The sequence below is a fragment of the Ambystoma mexicanum genome, chromosome 6p (assembly GCF_040938575.1).
Source record: "Ambystoma mexicanum isolate Mex_15411 chromosome 6p, UKY_AmexF1_1, whole genome shotgun sequence".
NCBI lineage: Eukaryota > Metazoa > Chordata > Amphibia > Caudata > Ambystomatidae > Ambystoma > Ambystoma mexicanum.
The window spans coordinates 111,696,239-111,718,524 of record NC_090935.1 but is presented as its reverse complement, the minus strand read 5'-3'; the positions used below and the strand labels follow the sequence as shown (position 1 = coordinate 111,718,524).

General features: G+C 46.8%; 1 protein-coding gene across 6 annotated transcripts in view; it reads right to left on the bottom strand.

Annotated features, from left to right (window-relative positions):
• The window catches only part of ATOSB (atos homolog B), a 726,183-nt gene that overhangs the window by 7,735 nt on the left and 696,162 nt on the right, over positions 1-22,286 (bottom strand). For 2 of the 6 annotated variants that reach the window (XM_069626804.1, XM_069626805.1), the window contains one exon: positions 3,819-4,295. The exons of the other annotated variants lie outside the window; for them this stretch is intronic. In XM_069626804.1, the coding sequence (XP_069482905.1) occupies positions 4,193-4,295 (103 nt within the window). In that variant the 3' untranslated portion in view covers positions 3,819-4,192. Of the gene's footprint in view, positions 1-3,818; positions 4,296-22,286 lie in introns of those variants that run through there. 6 annotated transcript variants of the gene reach the window in all.

Below are 22,286 nucleotides of genomic sequence, written 5' to 3'. Positions count from 1 at the left end.
GGGGACAAAACAGTGAATGACAGTGGGCTCTGCATTTGCTATATTGGAGAACACATTCATAGCTCTGCCTTCTAGGAAGAAGGTGACCCAAGTAGCTGCATGATTGGAGAAGTGTGCAGCATGCGTGAGATGATTGGTGAGGGTATTGTGATCAACCAGGTCAAACGCCGCTGAGAGGTCTAAAAGGAGGAGGAGGAGGAGGAGGAGGGCAGGCTTGCCCTTGTCGAGGATATGGGCGATTTGGTTTTTTAAGTCTAGTAAGGCGGTTTTGGTTCCGTGCCCTTTGCTGAAGCCAAACTGTCTTTTTCGTAAAATAGAGTTAGTTTCAAGGTACAGTTGGATTTGTCTGTGGGCGGCCTTATCTAATATTTTAAGAAGAAACGGGACGTCGTTATGGGTCGGTAGTTATTAGGTTGAGCGGGGTGTAGCGTTGTTTTTTTTTTTTTATTAAAGAGTGGGAGCACCCAGACCTCTTGAAGGCCGTCAGGGACTATGCCTGTTTTAAATGACGCGTTGATGAAGGCGGTAACGAGAGGAGCAAGTGGCTCAACACATTCCTTGATGTTTTTTGGGGGGGGGGCATACCTCGCCCTTGCATTTTGATGGCTTGAGATGTTTAAGGATGTCTATGACTTCATTACGCTTGGGTGAACAGTTCTACCGGACAGCGACCCCTCCCTTTTGCTGTATCCTAACACCAACTGTACATACTATACTTGGTTTTATCTGGCAATTAACACCACTGTGTTCCAGTGGCACACCATAAACACAAAACTACAAAAGTTAATATAGTAGGTGCTTACTCTTTTCTCATGCTCATTCCAGACGCGGCCATATCTACTGCGTAGGAAGAATCGACAATAGTAAACAAATGGGAGGATGGTTATAGAGAAAGACAGCATGGTTCAGGGAGACCTTTATTGCAGGACTGTTATAAAAGACGAACATTCTGGGCCCTCAGCTACCAATTCAATACAGAATGTATGTGCACTATCAGCAAGGGAAAAGGTTTCACATCACAAAGAGCGTGGTGGAAAAATAAACCTCATATGGTCCTCTTCTATTGAATATTATGCTTAAGTCTTTCGTTTGTATATTGCTATCGGGGTATCTTTTCTTTGTTAATGGTACAAATATTCTGTACCAAAAATAACTGCCCATCGACCGGGAAATTAATAACTGGTGCCCAGAAAGATGTGGCAGCCCTACATACACCTCAGTGGCTGCTGAAGTTGAAACACATGTATGCCACTTGGATTGAGTATTGGTGTGGATTGCAAATTATGAGCTGGACGCTATATCCCTGTGAAGAGAATGTGTGGTAAATTGGCACTATAGCCCTACGGCTGTAGGCTGAGTGCAGGATCTGTGAGACTGTGTTGAGTTAGCATTCGGACATACCTGGTTTGACCCATCTTAACAGTTGATTTGGATCAGTCTGGGAAAAGATTCTCTAGTTTGATTATAGGTAAACCCCTAGCCCCGATAGGCTTTTATCTTCACTGCCCCACCCTATACCAACATCCTAGTATTCAATTGGGAACACTGCTTACCATGCAAGCATGTTAAGCACTGTTCACAATTACAATTAAACGCTGCCAAACATGCAAGCATGTCGGGCAAGGTGTAATTGTAAATACTGCCTGGCATGCTTGTATGGCAGGCAGCATATACAACGGATAGCTATGTGGTGCGCATGCTTTATGTTTGTGCATAGAGACAGGCCGCATAGGGATCTCCAGCATTTGTGCCGGCATAAAAATCCATGCTGGCGCAAATGCTGAAGAATTTGTATGGCGGAGAGGAGAGAAGGTGGTGGAAACGCAAGTTGTGATCCACCACTCCTCTACACCATACAAATACTTGAATATGTCACGTGGCTTGATAGAAATGCGGTAAAGCCTTACTCGAGGCTTCTATGCCTTTCCATAACGTTACGCCACTATGGACCATTAGCTCCTTTGGGTCCCTGTAGCTTTAATATTTCCAACTTTGTGGTTATCAACTCAATGTGTCCAAGAAGAGCTTGTGGCAGCGAATACATTTATACCAGTTTTTTTCATGCACTTCTGCATTTTAATGCCAAATACTGCATTATATACTCTAAAATGGCCATGCCATGAGATTTTTGCCTGCCCTTTAGCCATCGTGTTGTTTGGCCTTCTTCCTGCCCTCGAATAGCTGAAATAGCCTTATAGGAAAAAGACATTTTCTTTTCTATAGTCCAGTAGAGGTGCCCAGTTATCCAGTGTCCAGAATGATCCATCGGAGCGCAGAACCACAAATTAGCTGGATCCAAAACCCTAACGCTGAAAGTGAGCTCTGCACCCAATGAATGAATCTCCCTCAACAGAAACCAAAGCACAAATAAAGGGGCAAAGCAATTTCATGAGCGTTTACATGATCCCTGAGTGAATCGAAGTACAGGGGAGTGAGTGAACCATACCTCTGCTGCCTCTCCCCTCCATGTTCATAGAGTTTACCAGACGTAAAGTCCTGTACCTACCCTATCGCTTGCCTGACCAGGAGTGGTGGTGCCCTGGTCATATATCCTTTCCTGGGTTTCATTCAACGTGGCTGGATTTACAGAAGGGTCTGCTAAAGACCCTTCTTCAATAATGGCCTAACTTTAAAACAATCACAAATTGCCTGTTTGCTTTGGCAACTCTTGTTCAGACTGTTAAAAAGACTCCTAAGCCTTCTGAAGAAATCTACATTGGGACCCGAGACATTGAGCATCATGCCTTTTGTTTTATAGCTAAGAAAGGACATTCTAAGCATAAGTGGCTTTGTTTCCAAGGTTTTTTAACAGTGTTTCTAACTTCTTTATTTTCAACATATTAGTTCTATAACTAATGGTTAATTACCTGGTTCTTTTTATTTACTTGCTTTTCTATCCAACAGTATTCTGAAACTGATCGATCTGAACTGTATTCTAAAAGTGAATTGTTTGTGCTCTCAGCTGAGCACACCAAAGTGAACGTGCATACAGGAGTAGTGAATGAGTGCAGTGCTTACTTGTGGTTTTTAATTGCTAAGAGTTTTTCCAAGGCCTAAATAAAAACTATTTGTGCACATTCTGCCTAACCTGTATTAGTAAGAGTGCTCTGTGCATGCTTAACTGAACCTTTCACCACCCTCACACTTCGTAATCTAAGCCTTGCTGCTCAGTCACACTAACCAGAAAGACTGACTGGACAGTAGTGTCCCTCTCTGGTGGGTCACCTCTTGGAATCTGTCCATAGGGCGGATTCTGAAAATCCATCTCAACAGTAATGATAACTCAAGTTCGGATAATATGGCTTTCGACCCCGCTGTGTGGAGGGGGGTGGACCTGTCCTTTAACGGCCCGCCAGCCGGATTGACTGCTGTGGGCCGTTGAAGGCCATGTCCAGTGACACCACCCTCCCCGCCCACCCCATAGCGCCGTCAAAGCCATTTGCACTCAAGGTTTTGTCCGGGGTACAAATGTTTTATTTCCTCCTAGGGAGATAGGTTGCGCAGGAGACACCAATCTCCTGAGGGAAAAAAAATGAAAGAAATATGTCCGCCACCATAGGGAAAAGGGACCGAGTGGAGCAGAAATCTCTAGTCCAGCAGATAAGTAGGGAGGTAGGGAGGAGGTGGAGGTGGAGATGGGGTAACGATTATTTTGAGGGGGGTTGCAGGGCAAATGGGAGAGGCTCCATGTTGCCTCCTGTTAATCAGCAGGCGGGAGGCGTCTTTGAGGATGCACCAATTCCTTTTATTCAGAACAAACAAAAAAAAAAAAACTTTAAATGGAGTTTTCAACACAAGCACGATTTTCGTTTTTTCAAGGAAGCACTTCTTTCACTTTCCTGAACAAGGCCTTAAATCAGGGTTGGTGCTGTGACACGGGTTAAGGCCAAATTAATGTGAAGAAAGAAAAAAAAACAGAAGTCTTTTAAATGTCCTTGCCTTTTATTGTGGGCTTCTTTTTCCTCCTAAGGCACTCACTAAGCGTTGCTTCAGACTTCCTATCTGAAGTGCAATAAAAAAAAAAAAAGATGTCCATTCCGGTAACCTTTTCTTTCCTTGGTTCCGTGGGTTAAAGTAAACAGTCCATAAATCAATGCCCGTGTCGTCTAACAGCCAGCATTTATCCCGGCCAAATGGTGCTTTTCAAGTAAGCCCCTGTCAGAGGGACTCTGCGTTTTTCTGCGGCGAGAGTTCACGCATACAGACTTCTTGCATGCCTGTGGCTCTGGCAATCAGTATGCCCAGTTAAAACCTGCTGCCTCCTCCTTCCATTCCTCCTTGCACTCGCCTTCTCCCTGGATAAAGAAAGAACAGACAGCCTCTCTGAATCCACGCATGCGTTAAAAATGCAGTCCTCCCCTCCCCTCCCAAGTCCAGGTGTGTTCAATCTTTCCGTGCTCTCATGAATCAACCCCACCCTTTCCTCGCTTTTCTCTCTGGGCTCTCCCACCTGACCTCCCTGGTTATTATTGGATTCCACCCACCCTCCTGATATTCTGTCCGTTCTGAATGCCTTTCTTCTGCTGAGGTAATAAGGTAGGTGAAGGTCACTATGCATTTTGGAACTAAGTGATTTGGCAGCTTTTCTTCGTGATTCAGCATAGTGCATTGTGGGAGAAGTAGCTTTCTGACATGTAGTCTCTGTAGATTTTATTTTGGAATCTCCTGGCAGAGTGGGTTTTTTCATTATGTGCGGCATGTTTTCACCGTCCATGACTGCAGGTACAGGGTGTTCTGTTAACTTTATGTTGGTGAGTGGGCTAGATGTCCCGCCACTGTTCAAATTAGGTGACTCCGGGGTGTATCCTCACACCTCCCCACATTAAAAAATAAAATAAAATGGCACCACCCGGGAAGGGCCTAGAGTGGCTGGAAGAGGGCTGTGTATTATCGCCTGCTGTGCCAGCAACCCGAGTGCTATACACTCTTCTCTGTTTGCAAAGTCTCCTAAAAAGAGCATGAGGTTCCGGAACAACCAACACAAATGAATGGAACATCAAAGCTTGGAGCATACATACTGACAGAATGAAGGTCTTGAGTGCTAAAGTTTCACTATCACAGTTCATTGTCAGTGTGAGCCTTTAGCATCTCATTTGTATGGGCCTTTAAACATTACCATACAAATATCTGCTTGTTATTTGATTGGGAACCTTCTATCCCTTTGGTTGTCCTCTCTGCTCCCTATAAGATTATAATCCACTCCTTGACACCTACGTTTGCCTCCTTCCTCTCACCCCTTCACTCTACTTTGATGTCATCACCCTCCACCGCCATCCCCTAAATAACCAACAGTTTCTGTCAATTTCTACTTTCTCAAACCTGGTCTTCCGCTTCTCCAGCACCAACCTTTCCCTTGCATCTTACTGTTAGGGGAGCTTTCCTGAAGTCCTACTGGCAGTAAGACTTTAGTAAGCTATCCTAGTGGCGGGTAGATCCCCAGCACTTAGTATCAGTCTGTACTAGCTCAGGACCTTAGAAGTGTGGCAGAGCAGTCAGCCACATCTTAAGAGGAAGATGTGATTGTAGATAAGTACACAATCTTAGCTAGACAGGCACAACAAAGAAGCACTTACACAGATTGTTATATAAAAGATATATATTTACACCAGAATCACTTTAAATACTTCAGACGTTTAGCAACGTTAGAAAGGGAAAAGACAAGGTTATCATATCGGTAATTGCCCACTCATGCGTTTTTCAATGGGTTATACAGTACTGCATTTACTCTGCAAACACATAGAAAAGTCACTTAAAGTGAGGAAAATAAGTGGTCAGTGCAACCTGAGCTTAGTTCAAGGTTCTACAGATGGTTTCTTCGCCTGGCAAGTCTTGTAAGTCCAAAAACACAACCCTAGCTAGAGGCAGTTCGGAGAGGGCTTGAAGTCTTGACAAACACTGAATTAGGAAGAGTTCCTGCGGATTTCTTCCAGTGTCTAAGGTTATTGAACCAGCAAGTTAGCAACTAACAGGGGAGACCTAAAAACAGACTTGAGAAGGGGACATGAGCAGTGACTTGGGTCAGAGTGGGTTGTCCTGGACACCTTTACGTGCACTCCACACTCTGGAGCGACTTCTTGGAATCAGGTAAGCAATACCTTTTTCCCCATAGTAGCTTAGGTTTGAATAAAGTGTTCGTGCTAGTTTCACTTTGATGTTGCAGCTCTGGACCCGACCTCCGGATTCCTTGGTCTGGTGATGAAAGGCAGGACAATGGACGGTGTCTCAGCAGCAGTCTCGAGGGAGAACCTGTAACACGACTTTCAGCAACTTCTTGGTTCACTCTGCGGTTTTGGAGCCTATTTAGCAGCACCAACAAAGGACACGGATCGCCCGGCCAATCTTTTTCGCTTCCTGCAGCCCAACACTCTGATGAGGGGGTCTGGTTGAGTTGGATCCGATCTCTGGAGTGTTTTACGGGTTCAGCAAAGATTTGGACATATTTAGCCTTTCCACGACGATGCACTCAAAAGGCCAACAGGTCTCCTGGTATTGGGGTTCCATAGCTCTGGAAGTTCCTAGGACCTCAGGAAATTACTAGTTTCAAAGTTCGTCTTGGGACTGGTTGTTCCCACCAGCCAAAAGGAAGGAGCCGTCGTCTTCGGAGTTCCTCTGTTGCATAGAAAGCAGGTTCAGGACAGAAGTGTTCGCTTCATGGTCTTGCAAAGGGTCTGCAGGCGTCTTTGGTCATCTTCTTCTTCGGTTACTTCTGTTTCCTGTGGTCAATTTTCTCTACGCTCCAGAAACCTTGCCTTTTATACAGTTCCAGCACACACGCCTCGGCAATCTGTAAGGAAGGCATGATATTAAACAGTAAGACAGACAAGTGATTAAAGTTTAAGGGTGTTTATTGAACTTCAACTTGTTTTGAAAAACGTCTAATCCTAAATCTAAAGATGGGAGCAAGCTACGACCAACAAATAATAATAACGCAGTCCTAGTGGTGTCTTGTCAAAAAAGAAGGGCCTATACTAATAAACCTATTGTCAATCCTTACTTCTAAACACAAGTAGTGTGGGAAACAATGCTATGCAAATGAAGTGTTCAAGAAATTATAAGTCAAGCTATTAAAGCCGTTGGCTTCCCTTGCCCACGTTTTCAGCACAGGACAAGGCAGCAAACTCTGGCTTAGCACAGACATTGGCTTCTCTAGCACGAGTGTGCAGTTCAAAATTTCAAAATCATCGCCTTCTGTGCCAAAGTCTCTTTTTCAGAGGCCTGATGCATCACGACAAACATCAAAGTTCCCTTCCTCTTAGGATTTCACCCCCGGTGCCCCTCCATTGGGCTCAGACCCACTTTTAACACAAAGCTTTCAATTGATCTCCCTCTGCCGGGCTCGGCCCAACTTTATCTGCTTTGCTATAAACTTTCTTTACTGTATTAACATCAAAGACTTTCCACTGTGAGTAGGATTTAGCTTCAGCCATCGCAGGACCACTTCGATTCACAATTCTCTACAGCTATTTCACTTTTGCCACTTCGTAGCTGGATACCACAGAGACCATTGATTGAGCAGACATGTGCTGCTGGATCACTCTCAAAAGGTATCGTGTATTGGTTTTAAACTTTAATAACTAATCACCAATTCATCTTTACCTGCGTAATTTTATCACACGTATTTGAAACAATGTTCATTCCAGCGCTCGCCATACAATGTTGCCGCTTGCAACCTTGGATTCAACACAGACCCGTCTTGTATCAGTCTTGTCAACTCACTGGCTCTGTTGATTTCACTGACACTGCTTTGTTCGTGGAGCCAAAGACAGTACCACGGCGGCTGCTGATTCTCCCCGCCTTGATTATTGACAAAGTAGGGCCCCAGTATCTCAGTCACACAATGTAGGATTCTTCATCCTGTTTTCCTGGTCTTATTCTTTCCAATCTCGAGGGTTCATGAAAGCAACGGCTCCTTGTGGAAAAAACGTCATGGGAACTTCCCTCCATCTTAGCCGTCTTTCTTCTCTCGTCAAACTGCCATTTTGGAACTGCTGTTTCCTCGCTCAGAGTGTGCTCTCATGCTCCTGTAGGGAAGCTTAATGGAGAGAGCGCGACATTGCCTGACCATTGCATTGGGACACGTCAGGTATACGGCCTGGGTGTTAGTCCGTTTTCTCTCATAGCGGGCTGTCAGTGAGAAAGTGTTTGTGTTGTAAAGAGGGGAGGAGGGGGGTTTGAGTTTCTAAATATACTACTTGGTAGGGTGGGGTAAAGCTGTTATAGGGAAGGGGATACCGCGTCTCACCATCCAGTGTCCCACTCCCCAAAGACACCTCACCCAGGTGATCCTCCCGCACTGGTCCACCCCCAGGAACTCGATCCAAAAGCGATGGTTGTGCCCTGGCCACCTGTATGACAGATCCCCGGGGACTAGTGGGCGAGACACCTTCCGGTTTCTCACATATCTCGATATGCATTTTACAGAAAGGTGTGTTTGGCTGTCCAATCAGGACAGCCAGACCCTCTGTGGGAGCTGGACCTGTTCAGGCACTCTGGCAGACGAAGGACAGGGAGGCGGAATACCCCTCCCCCACTACCTGCCTGCCCAGACACTCTGGAGCCTGGGGTGGGGGATACCTGCTGGTTCCCACCAAAGGCAAAAAACACACAGACCTCCACCTCACAGAACGGTAGAAGAAAGGCTAACAAAGAAGAACCACGCTAGTTTAGTTTATTATTTGTACAGCGCCGCCTGGCCCTGGCGCATCCAGGCGCTTCGCATGGTTACAAAGTTGCAAAAACAATACAAACAGGCATTACAGGCAGTAAAAACATTATACAAACAATTACTCATGGTATAGACATTGTGAATTATTTACATGGTTTGTAGTTGTACAGATTGTACAGGCGGTACATGGGCATTAGCAAAGGTTGTTGAGAGCATAGTTGTTGCGTTACGATTCAACAATATATACAGGAGGTTGCACAGAACTGAATATATACATTTATGTGGCTAAGTAGTTAGTAATAAGTTGGCGTTTTGGGCTTCTTTGGCAAGTAGCCATGTTTTGGCTCTGTGTCTGAAGCAGTGAAAGGAAGGTTCGGATCTGAGATCGGCTGGAAGGGAGTTGCAGAGTTTTGCGGCGAGCACAGTGAAGCTTGTGCCGTCTGCTTTTTGGAGCTTGAATCTAGGGATATTTAGGCATTGTGTTTGGGCTGATCTGGTTGGCGATGGTATGTGAAGCGTGAAGTTGTCAGAGGTATCTAGGTGCTTGGTTAGATAGACATTTGTGTGTGAGAGAGAGTGTTTTGTATTCGATTCTCTGAGGGATGGATAGCCATTGAACGGAACGTCTAGTGTCAGAGATGTGCTTGTGTTTGGGTATGTTCAATGCTGATTTTAGTGCATTATTTTGGATACCCTGAAGCTTGGTGATGTTCTTTTGGCTGGTGCCCAAATAGAGAGCATTACAATAGTCGACTTTTGAGAGTAGTAGTGCTCTGGCTAGAGTAGTACAGTTAGAGGTCGAGAGGCAAGGTCTGCTGGCATTGATGAGCTTACAGGTGTAAGCGGTGGCGGAAGAGATGGCGTTGATTTGTCTAGTCAATGTAAGGGAGGAGTCAAGGTAAATCCCCAGAGTTTTAAAGCTGTTGGAGACAGATGTTGTTGCCGTCAACGGTGAATATCTGGTAAAGTTTGTCGAGGTTGTTGAGTCTGGATTGGGAGCCTAGTAGAAGAAGCTCAGTGTTGTCGTCATTGAGGCAAAGTCCATGTTTGGCCATCCATTCTTGGATAATGGAATAAATATTGTTGAGTACAGTGTTGTCGGTGGAGTAGTCGCCTGTTAGTGGGATGAGTATTTGAGTGTCATCTGCGTAATCCGTGTAGATGACACCCAAATGGTCCAGTATGTCGAAGAGAGGTTTCGTAAACACATTGTATAATGTGGGGGAAACACAGGAGCCCTGGGGGACACCACAAGTGATGGGGGCTGGTTCAGCGGCGGCCAGGGGAGCAAAGACCCTCATGGATCTATTATTCAGTTAGGACTGAATACAGACATTGGCCTCGTCAGAGAATTTAGCTGCTGAGGTTAGATGTTTGCAGAGAATATCGTGTTTACCAAGTCAAAAGCAGCCGAAAGGTTGAGGAGGAGAAGAAGGGCTAGTTTGCCATTGTCTTTAAGGTTGTCCATTTGTGTCTTGAGATCGATCAAGGCTGTCTCTGTGCCGTGTTTGGGTGGGAAGCCCGATTGTCTTAGTCCTAGCAAGTTATTTTTCTCTCGGTGGTTCTGAATCTGCAAGTAGGCAGCTCTGTCGAGGATTTTTAGCAGGAAGGGCACAGTAGTAATGGGTCTGTAGTTGGTGGGGACGCTAGGGTCTAGAGTGGGTTTCTTGAGTAGGGGTAGAACCCAGGAATCCTTTAAGTTATTGAGTACTATACTGGATGTGAAGGATGAGTTTATAAGAGAGATGATGAAAGGGGCAAGATGTTTGGCCGCGTCTTTGATAACTGGGGCTGGGCAGATGTCACTTTGACATTTAGATGGTTTAAGAGAGTTTATTATATCTTCAACCTCCTTGGTAGTGATGGTGGAGGATTTGAATAGGTTGTTATTGTCCGTTCGTATGGTGTGGGTGGGTAAATTGGGATTGTTTGCGAAGGTGAGGCTTTCTTTCTTTGACTCAATTTTGGATTGTAGCATAGCTATTTTGCCAAGGAGTGCTTCTTGTAGGTTGGTACACCAAGAGATGTCTTTGGTGCATTTGTCTGGGATGGGAGATGGGGACTCAAGGTCTCTAAGGATGTTGAAAAGCTCTTTGATGTTGTATTTGGCTTTACTAATTCTCTCATTATACATGTTTTTTTTGTTTGGATGATTGCTGACTTGTAGATGTTGGAGGCTAAGGAATAGGATGTTTTATTATTAGCGGAAGGAGACTGTTTCCAGGCTGATTCGGCTTGTCTTTTATTTTTGCAGAGAGTTTCTAATTCAGGTGTCAACCAAGAGTTGAGGTGCGCGCGTGGATTGGCTTTCCGTAATTTGAGTAGTGCTACAGTGTTAACGGCCTTAAGAATGGTTGTGTTATAAAGGTCTACTAATTCTGTGGGGTTGGTAATGGTAGGTGTGAAGTCAAAGATGGGTTGGAGTAAATGGATGAGTTTCGCAACTGTGATGTTTTTGCCATTTCTTGTGAATGTGGGTGGAGCATTAGGAAGGGATGCCAGTGTTTATCTTTGTTGATGGTGAAGGGGATGAGGTGCCTGTCAGTCCAGGTGCAAGGTGTGTTGGATAGGATGAAGGTGTTGCAGTTGAGGTCTGCTACCCAGTCGAGGGTGCAGCCTTTGTTATGTGTAGATTGAGAGACGTGGTGGGTGAGTCCTAATTCTGAGATATAAAAAAAAAAAAAAAAAAAAAGACTGATATATAAATGGATATTTCCCATCTGTGAAAGGTACAGTGAGTAAAAAGTGTGTGCTGCAAACTCTCATCTCAGAACAGGTTATCATGCCATGTTCTTTTTTTGACATATTTGCAAGGAACTTGGGGTTGGTTACGTGGGGGCAACCAGACATGGACCCCCTGCTCACTGTGTTTAGAGAGGCGCAGCTTCACCTCACTGATGAGGCCCAACAAGGCTGAAACACGTGTATGGGGTTGCTGTTGGTACTCTTGTTCAGAGAGGAATTGCCATAGCATTTCGGTGCTGGACTGCCCATGTGGGCGGGACAAAGACTGATATGTAAATGGATATTTCCCATCTGTGAAAGGTGAAGTGAGCAAAAAGCGTGTGCTGCAAACTCATCTCAGATCAGGTCATCATGCCATGTTCTTTCTGGAGAGGAGCGCCTGCTACCTTTTTTTGACTCATTCTGAGATAGTGTTTGCGACTGTGCTTGCTTTGTTATCTTTCTCGTCATTGTAGCCCAGGTTGAAGTCACCTAGAATAAGTATCTGTGAATTGGGTTTGGTGTTGTTGGAAAGCAGGAGAGCTATGTCGTCCTTACATGAGGCTATGGGGCCCGACGGTCTGTAGATAAGATGGATGGTGATTGTGCTTGTGTTAGTTGTGGATAGTTTGATGGTAAATGATTCTGCAGATGGGAGACTTTGGTTTAGTATGTGTCTTATGTTAAGGGAGCTTCTTGCTATAAAGGCTACTCTTCCGCATATGCTTGTTTGTCTATCCATGCAGTAGATGGAGTAGTCATTTGGGATGGCTAGCGCTAGGGTGGGACCTGATGCTGCGTGGAGCCAGGACTCAGTAATAGCTATGAAGTCTAGATCATTTAGCGAGATGATGTCTGGTATGTCTAAGGCATTAACGACTAATGAACTTGCGTTGATTAGTGCGCCTTTGATTGTTTCGGTGGTAGGTTGAAGTGGTTTTCTGTTGAGTGTGCGGGGGGAGGAGGCATTAGAACGGAGAGTAGGCTGGTCAGGAGATGCTGTTGTGTGTCGCTAGTTTGAGTTTGCTTTTACTTGGACCTGTGTTAGGAAGAGGCGAGGTGGTGTGTGTCCTGGATCTGATGCGGTCGCGTCTCACTATGCCTAAGCTAGGATAGGAGTTCCTGATGGGATTGTTATTCGGGATAGGAGTGCAAGGGATAGAGGCACGCATTGCTTTTTGGATAGTGCAAGTATCTGCAATGGGGTGGGCTTGATTATGGCAGGGTTGGAATGGGTTTAGGTTAGGTAGGAATGGGGTGGACATGGGATAGGATGGTGTCTAGGACATGCTGGCCTGCTAAGAACGTTGGAGTGGGAGAGGAAATGCGATCCTGTGCACGGTAGGTCACAAGGTACCAGATAAAAGGGAAACGTGATGAATATAGTCCAGGCTGGCATAACTGTTTGTTGGTTTTGGATTGGCAGTCTGATAGCAACACCTATTGCAGTGGTAATTACTTTAGAGGAAGTTCCTGAGTAGCCTATATGACTCAAGGTAGGAGTCCAACATTCGAAACAAGACAATTAAGTAGCTGGGTATGCAGTAGAATTCAAAAGCAAGGCAGTTAGACAGCTGAGTATGCAGTGGCAGTCAGTGCAGTAGCAGTCGCAGCAGGACAATTGGGCAACTAGATATACAATTAATATAGATGCGAGGCGCCAGGTAGGACACCAGATGAGTAGGTTGCCGGGCTCAGACATCCAACAAAGTAGCATGACGTATGAGGACCATACTTGTAAAGCAATTAACTAGGGCACAACCAGATCACAGAGGATGCTGGCAAGGGGCTGTGCTATAGCTAGTAGGGCATCATAACCCTCTTGAGGCAGAGAGTATGGACGGCGTAAACAAAGCTTGTTAAAAGAGTAAGCAGATATTTCACTGGGCGTTGCGGGTGAGCGTCCCAACGCGTGCGTGATATGGGTGAGCAAGGACTCATAGCACGTGAGAAACAGTAAAGCAGGGAGGTTAGACGGCTAAGCTGCAGTCGGGACACTTACCTCAGCTAATTGGCCCTGAGAAGGTGATACAAGTAATGCAGATCAATGCATACACGTATAGGCAGGGGAATTGATTTAACCGGCAGCAAAGAATCAATGCATCAGGCAGGGTTAGAACTGGCTGCAAAGGTGAAAATGTCCAAGAGTGGAGGAATGAAATGCACATAGTTTCAGGCCCTGGCCTCTGTACGTCTCTGGACAGGCTCAAGACAGGAAGGGATCCTTGTGATGAGGATCCTTAGGATGAGGGCTGGCGTTCGCATGCCGGCGCTTGATTGGCCTTAAAGAAGTGGAGCTGGCCAATGTAATCGGGCGCTCCAGTCATGTGGTCGCTGAAGAGGCAGATAGGGTGCCGGTGGCCATCTTGGATAGGGAACACCTTGTGTGTTCTAATGGAGGACACAAAAAAAAGCTAAAATTCACTTTGTGGCTCGGATCAGAGCCTGAAATGATTTTTACCCTGGATGCCCGCAATTGTGTAACAGATTGCAGCCGATTTCCGTGTTGGGGCTTTGTAGCTGGCAGGGGTCTAGAATTAGGCAGAGTGCCTACCTTGATCCAGGTGGGGGGGCAGCAGGAAGGCTGGCCCACTGCTCCTGCAGTGGTGGGGGCTCCTGCACCTCTGAGGTCCGGCACGCTCTAGTATGCAGGCTCAAGACAGAATGGGATCCCTTGCTAGTAATGGCAAAAAAGAAGGGTGGCCCCAAGTTGGTACTTTGGTGCCCCTATTGTGCACTACCCTGGCTATGGACATAGCCTACGTTATAAAAAATACACAATAGTTGGTAGAACACGTCCACTGCCACCAACCATAACTAGGTGATTGTCTGTGACTAAAAAGTCAAAGGAGCAGAGAGAAGGGGGATACTAAATACCATCTGAAGGTGGTGTGTGCTAATCTCTCAGACTATAGAGTTTTGGGAGAGATACTAAGTATCCGTAAGAAGACATGCATTACTCACTGCAATAGCATTTCTGATGATTCTATCTGCTTAGATTCACATGCTGTGCATATAGTCCGACATCTAGTGGTAATCGCGAAGTATTGCATCTTTCAATTGGATTGTGTCCTCCCACGTATTCCTCAACTTTGACATCTAATGTCCAGCTTCAGCGGTTTCCGATAAAAAATTTGGCAGAGGGCGCTGTGCGTCAATGGCGTCGAGAGGATGCCCCTCGAAGACCTCCATCGAGGGTGATGTTATCAAAGGGTAGATACAGCTTGCGCAGCACCAGTTGGGCTCAATTCAGTTTTTATTCCACGTTAGATTTTGCTTCGATTGAAATTCGGCGCGCCTCTTCTGTGACGTATGTTACAAAAATCGAAAATATGTCTTCTTCGACTCTGAAGTCCGGCTTTAAGAAATGCAGAGATTGTGGCTAGAAAATGTCAATTACTGACTCGCAACACATCTACTTGTGGTGCCTAGGGGAGAGCCACGGTACCACTGAGTGTTCCAAGTGTCAGTCCATGACAGGAAAAGCCTTGAGGGAAAGGAAGTGGAAACTCGAGATAGGAAAAGTCCCCAAAAAGTCACCTACCCGAACTGCTACACCTTTGACCGACGAGTCGTGGGAAGACTCTCCTCAGAGGAAGGCCAAGCGTTCTAGGTCGAGGAGCCGTTCCCATTCTTCCTCGAAAAAGTCAAAGATGAGGCACCAACGGTTGCCTTTGTCGACTTCATCAGACGATTCCCCTGAAAGGGTCAAATGCCCCTCTAAAAAATCATCACCGGCTGAATGGGAAGCCTTCAGGGTGCAGATCTTGAAAATATTTGACAAACAAAGCCATGCTCTGACCGTGACTTAGGATGAAGCCGGAAAGGAGGTGTCTCTGTCGAAAACCCATACGCCCTCGTGCCCGGAAGACCTGAACCCCATCGAGGCCCCGATCTGAAAAAACAAAGGATCATAAGAAACATGGTGAAAAGTCCAGGTTGTCAACACCATCAACACCTTCAATGCTGGCGGGACCTTCAACGCCCGCCAGGCACTCAACGCCTCTTAAGTCATCAAATTCGACATTGGCACCAAAGTCTTCGACGCCAGCTGCGCCACACTTGCCAGTCACGCCGTCGGTGCCCAGTGCTCCTAATCCATTGAGGTCGACAAAGAAACTGTCCAACTACTTCGACAACGTTGAGGCCTGTGGTTACAAAACTAGACAAAATGTATGCTCCTCTCTCTCTCTCGAAGAATGATTTTTTCAAAGTCCCTTACTTCCATTTTTGAGGAGGAGGAGCATTCTGACAATGAGAGAGAAGGATTTTTTCAAAGTCCCTTACTTCCATTTTTGAGGAGGAGGAGCATTCTGACAATGAGGAAGCACCATTTGGGTTCCAATATGGTACACCCAATGTACCAGAGAGCTTTATCTCTGAGTAAAGCAGGATGCAAGATTCATATGAAAACTTACAAACAGCAAGTGGCATTGATACCTCCCCAGAACTGGAGTTCGGAAAACCTGAACCAGGGGAACATGCTGACTCTTCTTATCGTCGGTTTATGTCAAAGGTGGTCAAGTATTAGGGTAGTGAGGGCCTACTCCACCCCAATGACCAAGACGACCTAACAGACATTCTGGACAAGGGTCCTCAGACTGATCCCATTTTGCCCTTTATGTGGCACTTCAAAAAAGGGTGGCCAGGAACTGGGAGACTCGGGACTCTAATCCGGCAGTCGACAAGAACCGGACAGTGTAATACTGACCCTCCAGTAGCGACCCGGACTACCTGTCGAAACACCCCACTCCAGAGAGTCTGCTGGTACAGGCAGCTACGGCTACTTCAAAACAGGCAGCGTACCCTACCATCCCTCCTGATAGGGTAGATGGATGGGCGAGGAAGGCATTTTCTGCAGGGACCATGGCATTGAAATCTGCCAACTCCACTTGTGCCCTTTCAACATTTTTTTACACTCTGTGGGACTGTATCTCCATGGCGGCAGAGCACATTCCCGAAGGGAAGGAAAGGGACGCCTTCTTAGCTATTGTTAAGGACGGCAAAGAGGCCATGTGCGAGTCCCTTCAGTTAGGATTGGATTCTGCAGATAGCATCAGCAGATCCATGGCTACCAGCCGTGTCATGCACAGATTTGCACGGTTGCAGAAGTCGGCTTTTACACCAGATATGCAATCTAGGCTCCTCAACATGCCTTTGACGGGTCTCATCTTTTTGGCAACAAGGCTGACGAGAGCCTTGTGAAGTTGCAGACCTCAAAGGCGGCAGCCAAATCTTTAGGCGCTGCTATTAGGTAACCTCAGCCTTTCCATCCTAGCGAACAACCTTGGAGGGGTAGATCTTTTCGCTACTACTCATCAGTATGAAGGGTGAGAGGAATGGCCAGTCAAAGAGGCCAAAGAAGATTTCCTCGTGGTGGACAAGCTAGAGGTGCAAAGCCAGCTCAAGCAGCAGCCTCCTTACCATCGGCCTCTCCGACAGCCGCCACAAAACCACTCTGAGGTCTTCAACCACAGTTCCCTAGTGGGGTGTATACTGTCACAGCATCTGCAAGAATGGCGAGACATTACTTTGGATGCTTGGACTTTGGAAACCTTAGCCCACGGTTATTGGCTTCCTTTTATAAGAAGACCTTCAAACAATCCACCGGGAAGCCACTCTGAGGATTCCGGATCCGCTCCTTGTGCAGGAAATTTTAACCCTGCTAGAGAAAGGTGCTATAGAACCAGTACCTGTAGCGGAGAGGAACAAAAGGATGTTACTCCCCATATTGTTCTAGTCCAAAAAAGGACGGAGGACTAAGACCCATCTTGGACTTGAGATACTTGGAACAAGTTCCTCAGGAAAAACAAGTTCGAGATGATCACACTTTCTCAGATCCTTCAGGCCCTCCAATTACAGGATTGGTTGGTGTCATTGGACCTTCAGGATGCGTATTTTCATGTGCCAATCTCAAGCACAGAAAATACCTGAGGTTTGCGGTTGGCAGTACTCATATTCAATTTCGAGTTCTGCCATTCAGGCTGACCTCCATCCAAAGGGTTTTCACCAAACTGATTGCAGTAGTGGCAGCGAGTCTCAGATCTTTGCGATGAATGCAATGGTAGCCCATGTGCCCAGAGTAGAGTGTGCTCTAGGCGTGAAAGACAGATCTCTCTTGGCAAGAGTGTAACAGTGTGATGCAGTTGGTACCCCTCTATACTAGCTGCCATTGAAACGAAGAACTGATTTGTTTTTCTTAGTGGCTTTGTCTTTTTCAGATAATAGACAACCGCTCTGTGTGTGGAGGCTTCTTTCGCCACGTTAGTGGGGTTCAGGAAAAAGGAGGGTAGTTCTATGGATTGGTTTACATGGAACTTTAAGATGAATTTAGGCGCAAAAAGCAAGCAGAACCACCTCATCTTTGTGAATCGTGACAAATGGGTCTTGAACTGAAAGGGCCTGCAGTTCACTAACTCTTCTTATAGAGGTGATGGCCACCAGGAAGGCAGTCTTGTAGCCTTGTGAATTGGCGCAAAAGGGGGTCCCCATTAGTCTGCTAAGTACAACATTCAGGTACCACCTGCGGGCTGGGTTGGAAATAGGGGGATGAAGCCTTTTTACTCCTTCCATAAAAGCTTTAATTACTGGAATCTTCCACTGCAAAACCTGGTTTTGGGACGTGGTGTACTCTGAAAGTGCAGCCAACCTATAGAGAATTGAAAACCAGACCTCAATCTAACAGGTGGGTTAGGTACAGGCCAATATGTTTAGGTTTTAGGTGTGCAATCAATAGGATTGATGCCCTTGCCATTACACCAGATGACAAAGCGCTTCAATTTTCTGGAGTAGCAATGCCTGGTGTTAGGTTTCCGTGCTTCTCCGAACTATATGACCCCAGGAGCCAGGCTGGTAACTTGAGCGTTTGAAGGCATGGATGTAGTGTCCGTCCCTCCCCCACCCCCCCACACCCCCAGTCTTTAGACAGCATGTTGTATGGGCATGGCAACTTCCTGGGAGGGGAGACTGACATTGCCATGAGATGAGAAATTCAAGGCTGGTGGGCCCACATCGGGGCCACCAGAATCATCTTGACTGGCTGTTTGTGCATCTTGTGCACTATTCTGTTGAGCAGGGGAATTGAGGGGCGGGGCGTGGGGGGGAGAAGCATAGACACATTGTTATCCAGAGATCGTTCCCCTTGGAGCGGTTGTGAGGGTACCTGGAGGCGTAATCTGGGCATTGTGCATTCTTCAGAGTTGCGAACAAGTCGATCTCTGGGAAGCTCCTGGCTGCGAAGACGTTGATAACAATGTCTTCGTGCAGCCGTCACTCAAGCTCTATCGGTAGAGGGAAGTCTCTGCAGAGTATGTTCGCCAGAAGATGGAGTTCCCCTGGAACATGTTGTGGCAGGAGGTGTATGAGAGCCCACTTCCAAATGTTCTGGGACAGTTTGGACAGCCCTAGAGAGTTCCCCTTTGTCTATTTAAATAATACATGGCCGTATTACTGTCTGTGAGGACTAGCACAGTCTGCACCTGGAGTTGTGTTTGAAAAGCCTTCAGGCCCTTGAACACTGCTAGCAGTTCTAACAAGTTTATGTGATTGGTTGCTACTGCTGGGGACCACAAGCTGTGTGCCGTCTGATGAAGGTGGTGAGGCCACCACCCAGTCAGAGATGAGTCTGTGGTGAGAGTGGTCTCTACTGCGGGGGTGGTGAAGGTTTTCCCCTGCAGAAGGATTTCCCTTGACCATCACTGCAGAGACTGAATGAGGGCTGCCGAGACAACCACTAGATTGTCCTACTGTCCGCTGGCCTAACACCACTGGCTCGAGAGCCACTCTTGCATGGGGCACATGCGCAGGTGAGCGTGTGGAACTAGTTAGATGCAGGATGCCATCATCCCTAACAGTTGCATGGCTTTGCGCTTTGTCACCTCGCGACTGGCTACATAGTGAGAGATCTGGAACAACATGTTTTGAACCCTCTCTTAGGAGGGGAAGACGAGGCAGTCTTCAGTTTGAATTAGAGCCCCCAAAAATTGTTTGACTTCGCTGGGGTTTAGACTGGACTTTTTCTTGTAGATCTAATACCTTAGGGTGAAGAGGAGATCTACTGTCTTCTGGGTATTTGTTAGGCGTACGAATCCCATTATTAGCCAGTCGTCGAGGTAAGGATAGACTGGGATGGACTGCCTGCAAAGGTGAGCAGCTACTACTGTCAGTACCTTCGTGAACACCCGTGGAGCTGAGGCAGTGCCGAAGGGAAGAACCTTGAACTGATAGTGGGGTGTCTTCTCTCATGAACCTTAGATACTTTCTGTGCGGTGGCAACATTGAAATATGAAAGTATGCATCTTTCCTATCCAATGTGGCCATGTAATCCCCCTGCAGCAACAGTGGGATTACCTCCAGCAGTGTCGTCATTCTGAATTTCTGCGGTTTGACATACTTGTTCGCTGGGCGCAAGTCTAATCCAGGGCGCATGGTGAGATCCTTTTTGGGTACAAGGAAGTACACTGAATAAATACCCTTGTTTGCCTGGTGAATGTGGACGATTTCTACGGCACCCTTTTCCAGAAGGATCTGCAGGTGTGTTGGCGATAGGAGTCTGTTCTTCGGTGGGTAATATGGAGGGGGCCAGTGAAACTCGATGCAGTAGCCGTGGGTGACAGTCTTTAACACCCACTGGTCTGATGTGATCCCCTCCCAGGCGTGAATGAATGGCGACAAACAACCCCCGACCGGGGTGGTGTGGGAGGGTACCTGAACCGGCGAGTCACAGAGGTGGAGGCCGGGGAGCTTCTTGGAGTAGAGTTCCGGCCTCTACCCGTGCCTCTATGAGGACCTCTCTGCTGATATTGGGCATTACCTGAAGTGCCTTGGCCGGAGGACCAGGGGGTACTTTCAGAGCCGTACTGTCCACGGGGAGACGGAGAAAAATGGTCCTCGAAAGGAACCCGTGATCTGACTTAGTGATTTCAGCTTTTCATGCTCCTTCTTGGCAGTCTCCAGGTTGTCGTCAACAGCTTTACCAAAGACAATTGGAGTCCTCGACGGGTTTATTAATGAGCAAGGCAGGAGTTTCCAGTTTAAAACCAGAGTTCTTCAGCCAGGCGTGTCTCTTAAGTAGAGTCCCTTGGGCTAGAGTGCATCCAGCAGTCTCAGCAGCGTCCGTCACCTGTCTGCCCTCAGTCACAACTGCCAGCAGGTGTGATCGCGTGGGCTCTGGGACCTCTTAAAGGCCTTCCTGGAGTAGGCCCCATTGGACGTCGCTGTAGCTAGCCAGGAGAGTCGTATTGTTCGCAATCCTGGTTGAATAGGCCGCAGAGGGAGTAAAACGCTTCCTGAAGGAATAACGTTTTTGCAATCTTTATTCGGAGGAGCTTCCGCCGTGGACAGTGGAACCCCCCCTCTTTCTAGTGGTTGTAACAACCAGGTAGTCCGGCGTGGCATGACTGCGTATTATACATTGGGTCAGATGGAGAGGGGCAGAATAATTTTTCAACCCGAGGGTTGACTGCCCTTGTGAGGGACGGTAACAAAGGAGCTAGGCGTTTCTTTATTGAATTGAGTAATGGGATAGCCTGACCAGTGGGAGGTTTCTCCTTGAGAATATTTTCAACAAAGTCAGAGTCAGGGACTGCCTCATCTGTAGCGATCTTGAAGTGATCGGTCGCTCACTTCAGAATAGCGTTAAATAACATTTGGTCATCCACAGGTAATGACAGCCTTTGTTGAGGCGAAGAAAGTGGATCTAGACGAATGACGTCCGGGTCGGGAGTGATCTGCTGACTGATCCTGATCCCAGTCTGGGTTCTGGTCAGCTGTGTCCTGATCAAATGGATTATCCTCATATGTATCCTCCTGCTCTGAGAAATCAAAGGCCTCCTCTTGGAGGACTGGTGTAGAAAAGGGAAGTTTCTACTTTTTTTTGTGGAATGGGGTCAGAGTCCTCTTCCCTAGGTCTCTAGAATCTGAGAATCTATAAATTGGGCCATCTTGTCCATATAATTCTCAAATCTCTGCCTAGTCCACAGGGAAGATGCAGAAGGGCCTGAAGGTGGGAAAGGATGGTCAGAAGGGGGAGATTTTCCTATAAAGCCTCCGAGAGAGGCTGGGGGGCTTCAAAGTACTCTTCTCTACGAGAGAGGGCACTCCTGTGCTCTCCTGCTGCCGAAATAGCCGCGTGACTAGCGTATTTTCGGCGGCTGAATGCTAGGTCTCGACAAGCCTGCCGGCACCGTTGCTTGCGCGCCTTTGGATGGTGTGTCGGCGATCGTGTGTGTTTTTGTGGGAATGCCGCAATGGGTGTCCTTCCAAGGGAATTTTCTGTTACACAAGGGCGTCCTATCCATAGCAGAGGGTGACGACAGCCAGACCAAATAAGGAAAGAGCAGGGAAAATGAAATGCATTATTGAAAGTAAATAAACCCAGGGCCCCACTCTCCCTACTTAAGGGCCTAGCCGTAGGGCCGAGGCAACGCAGTTAACAGACGTGGAGCAGTTCAGTCACCGAGCAGTTGTGTATGTCTTCTGTGGCAGGAAGCCTACAAGGCAGTCGTTGAAAAGAAGTAGTCGGGAGACTATACGACCCTAGGTCGTGGGATAAGTAAGTAATATTAAACTCTTGTGAGCTCCACATAAGGCGACCAACTAATTGGGCGGAAAAAAATCAATCTGAGGGACCTTGACGCGTGAGGGATTTTGGGTACACTAAATGTCACGTTAGGGATAGTGTTACAGTCACGCCCATGTCAACGTCCCTTTTCGATCGTCGAAAGAAAGATGCAATACTCCGCAATTACCACTAGATGTCAGACTATATGCACACCATGTGATTCTAAGCAGATTCATCAGTATGAGAACTGTAGTTACTTGCGGACAAAAAAAAATAATCCTAAAGGAGGACCTAAGGGTCCCAGCAACACTACCCATAAGAAGCTGTGTGCTGCAT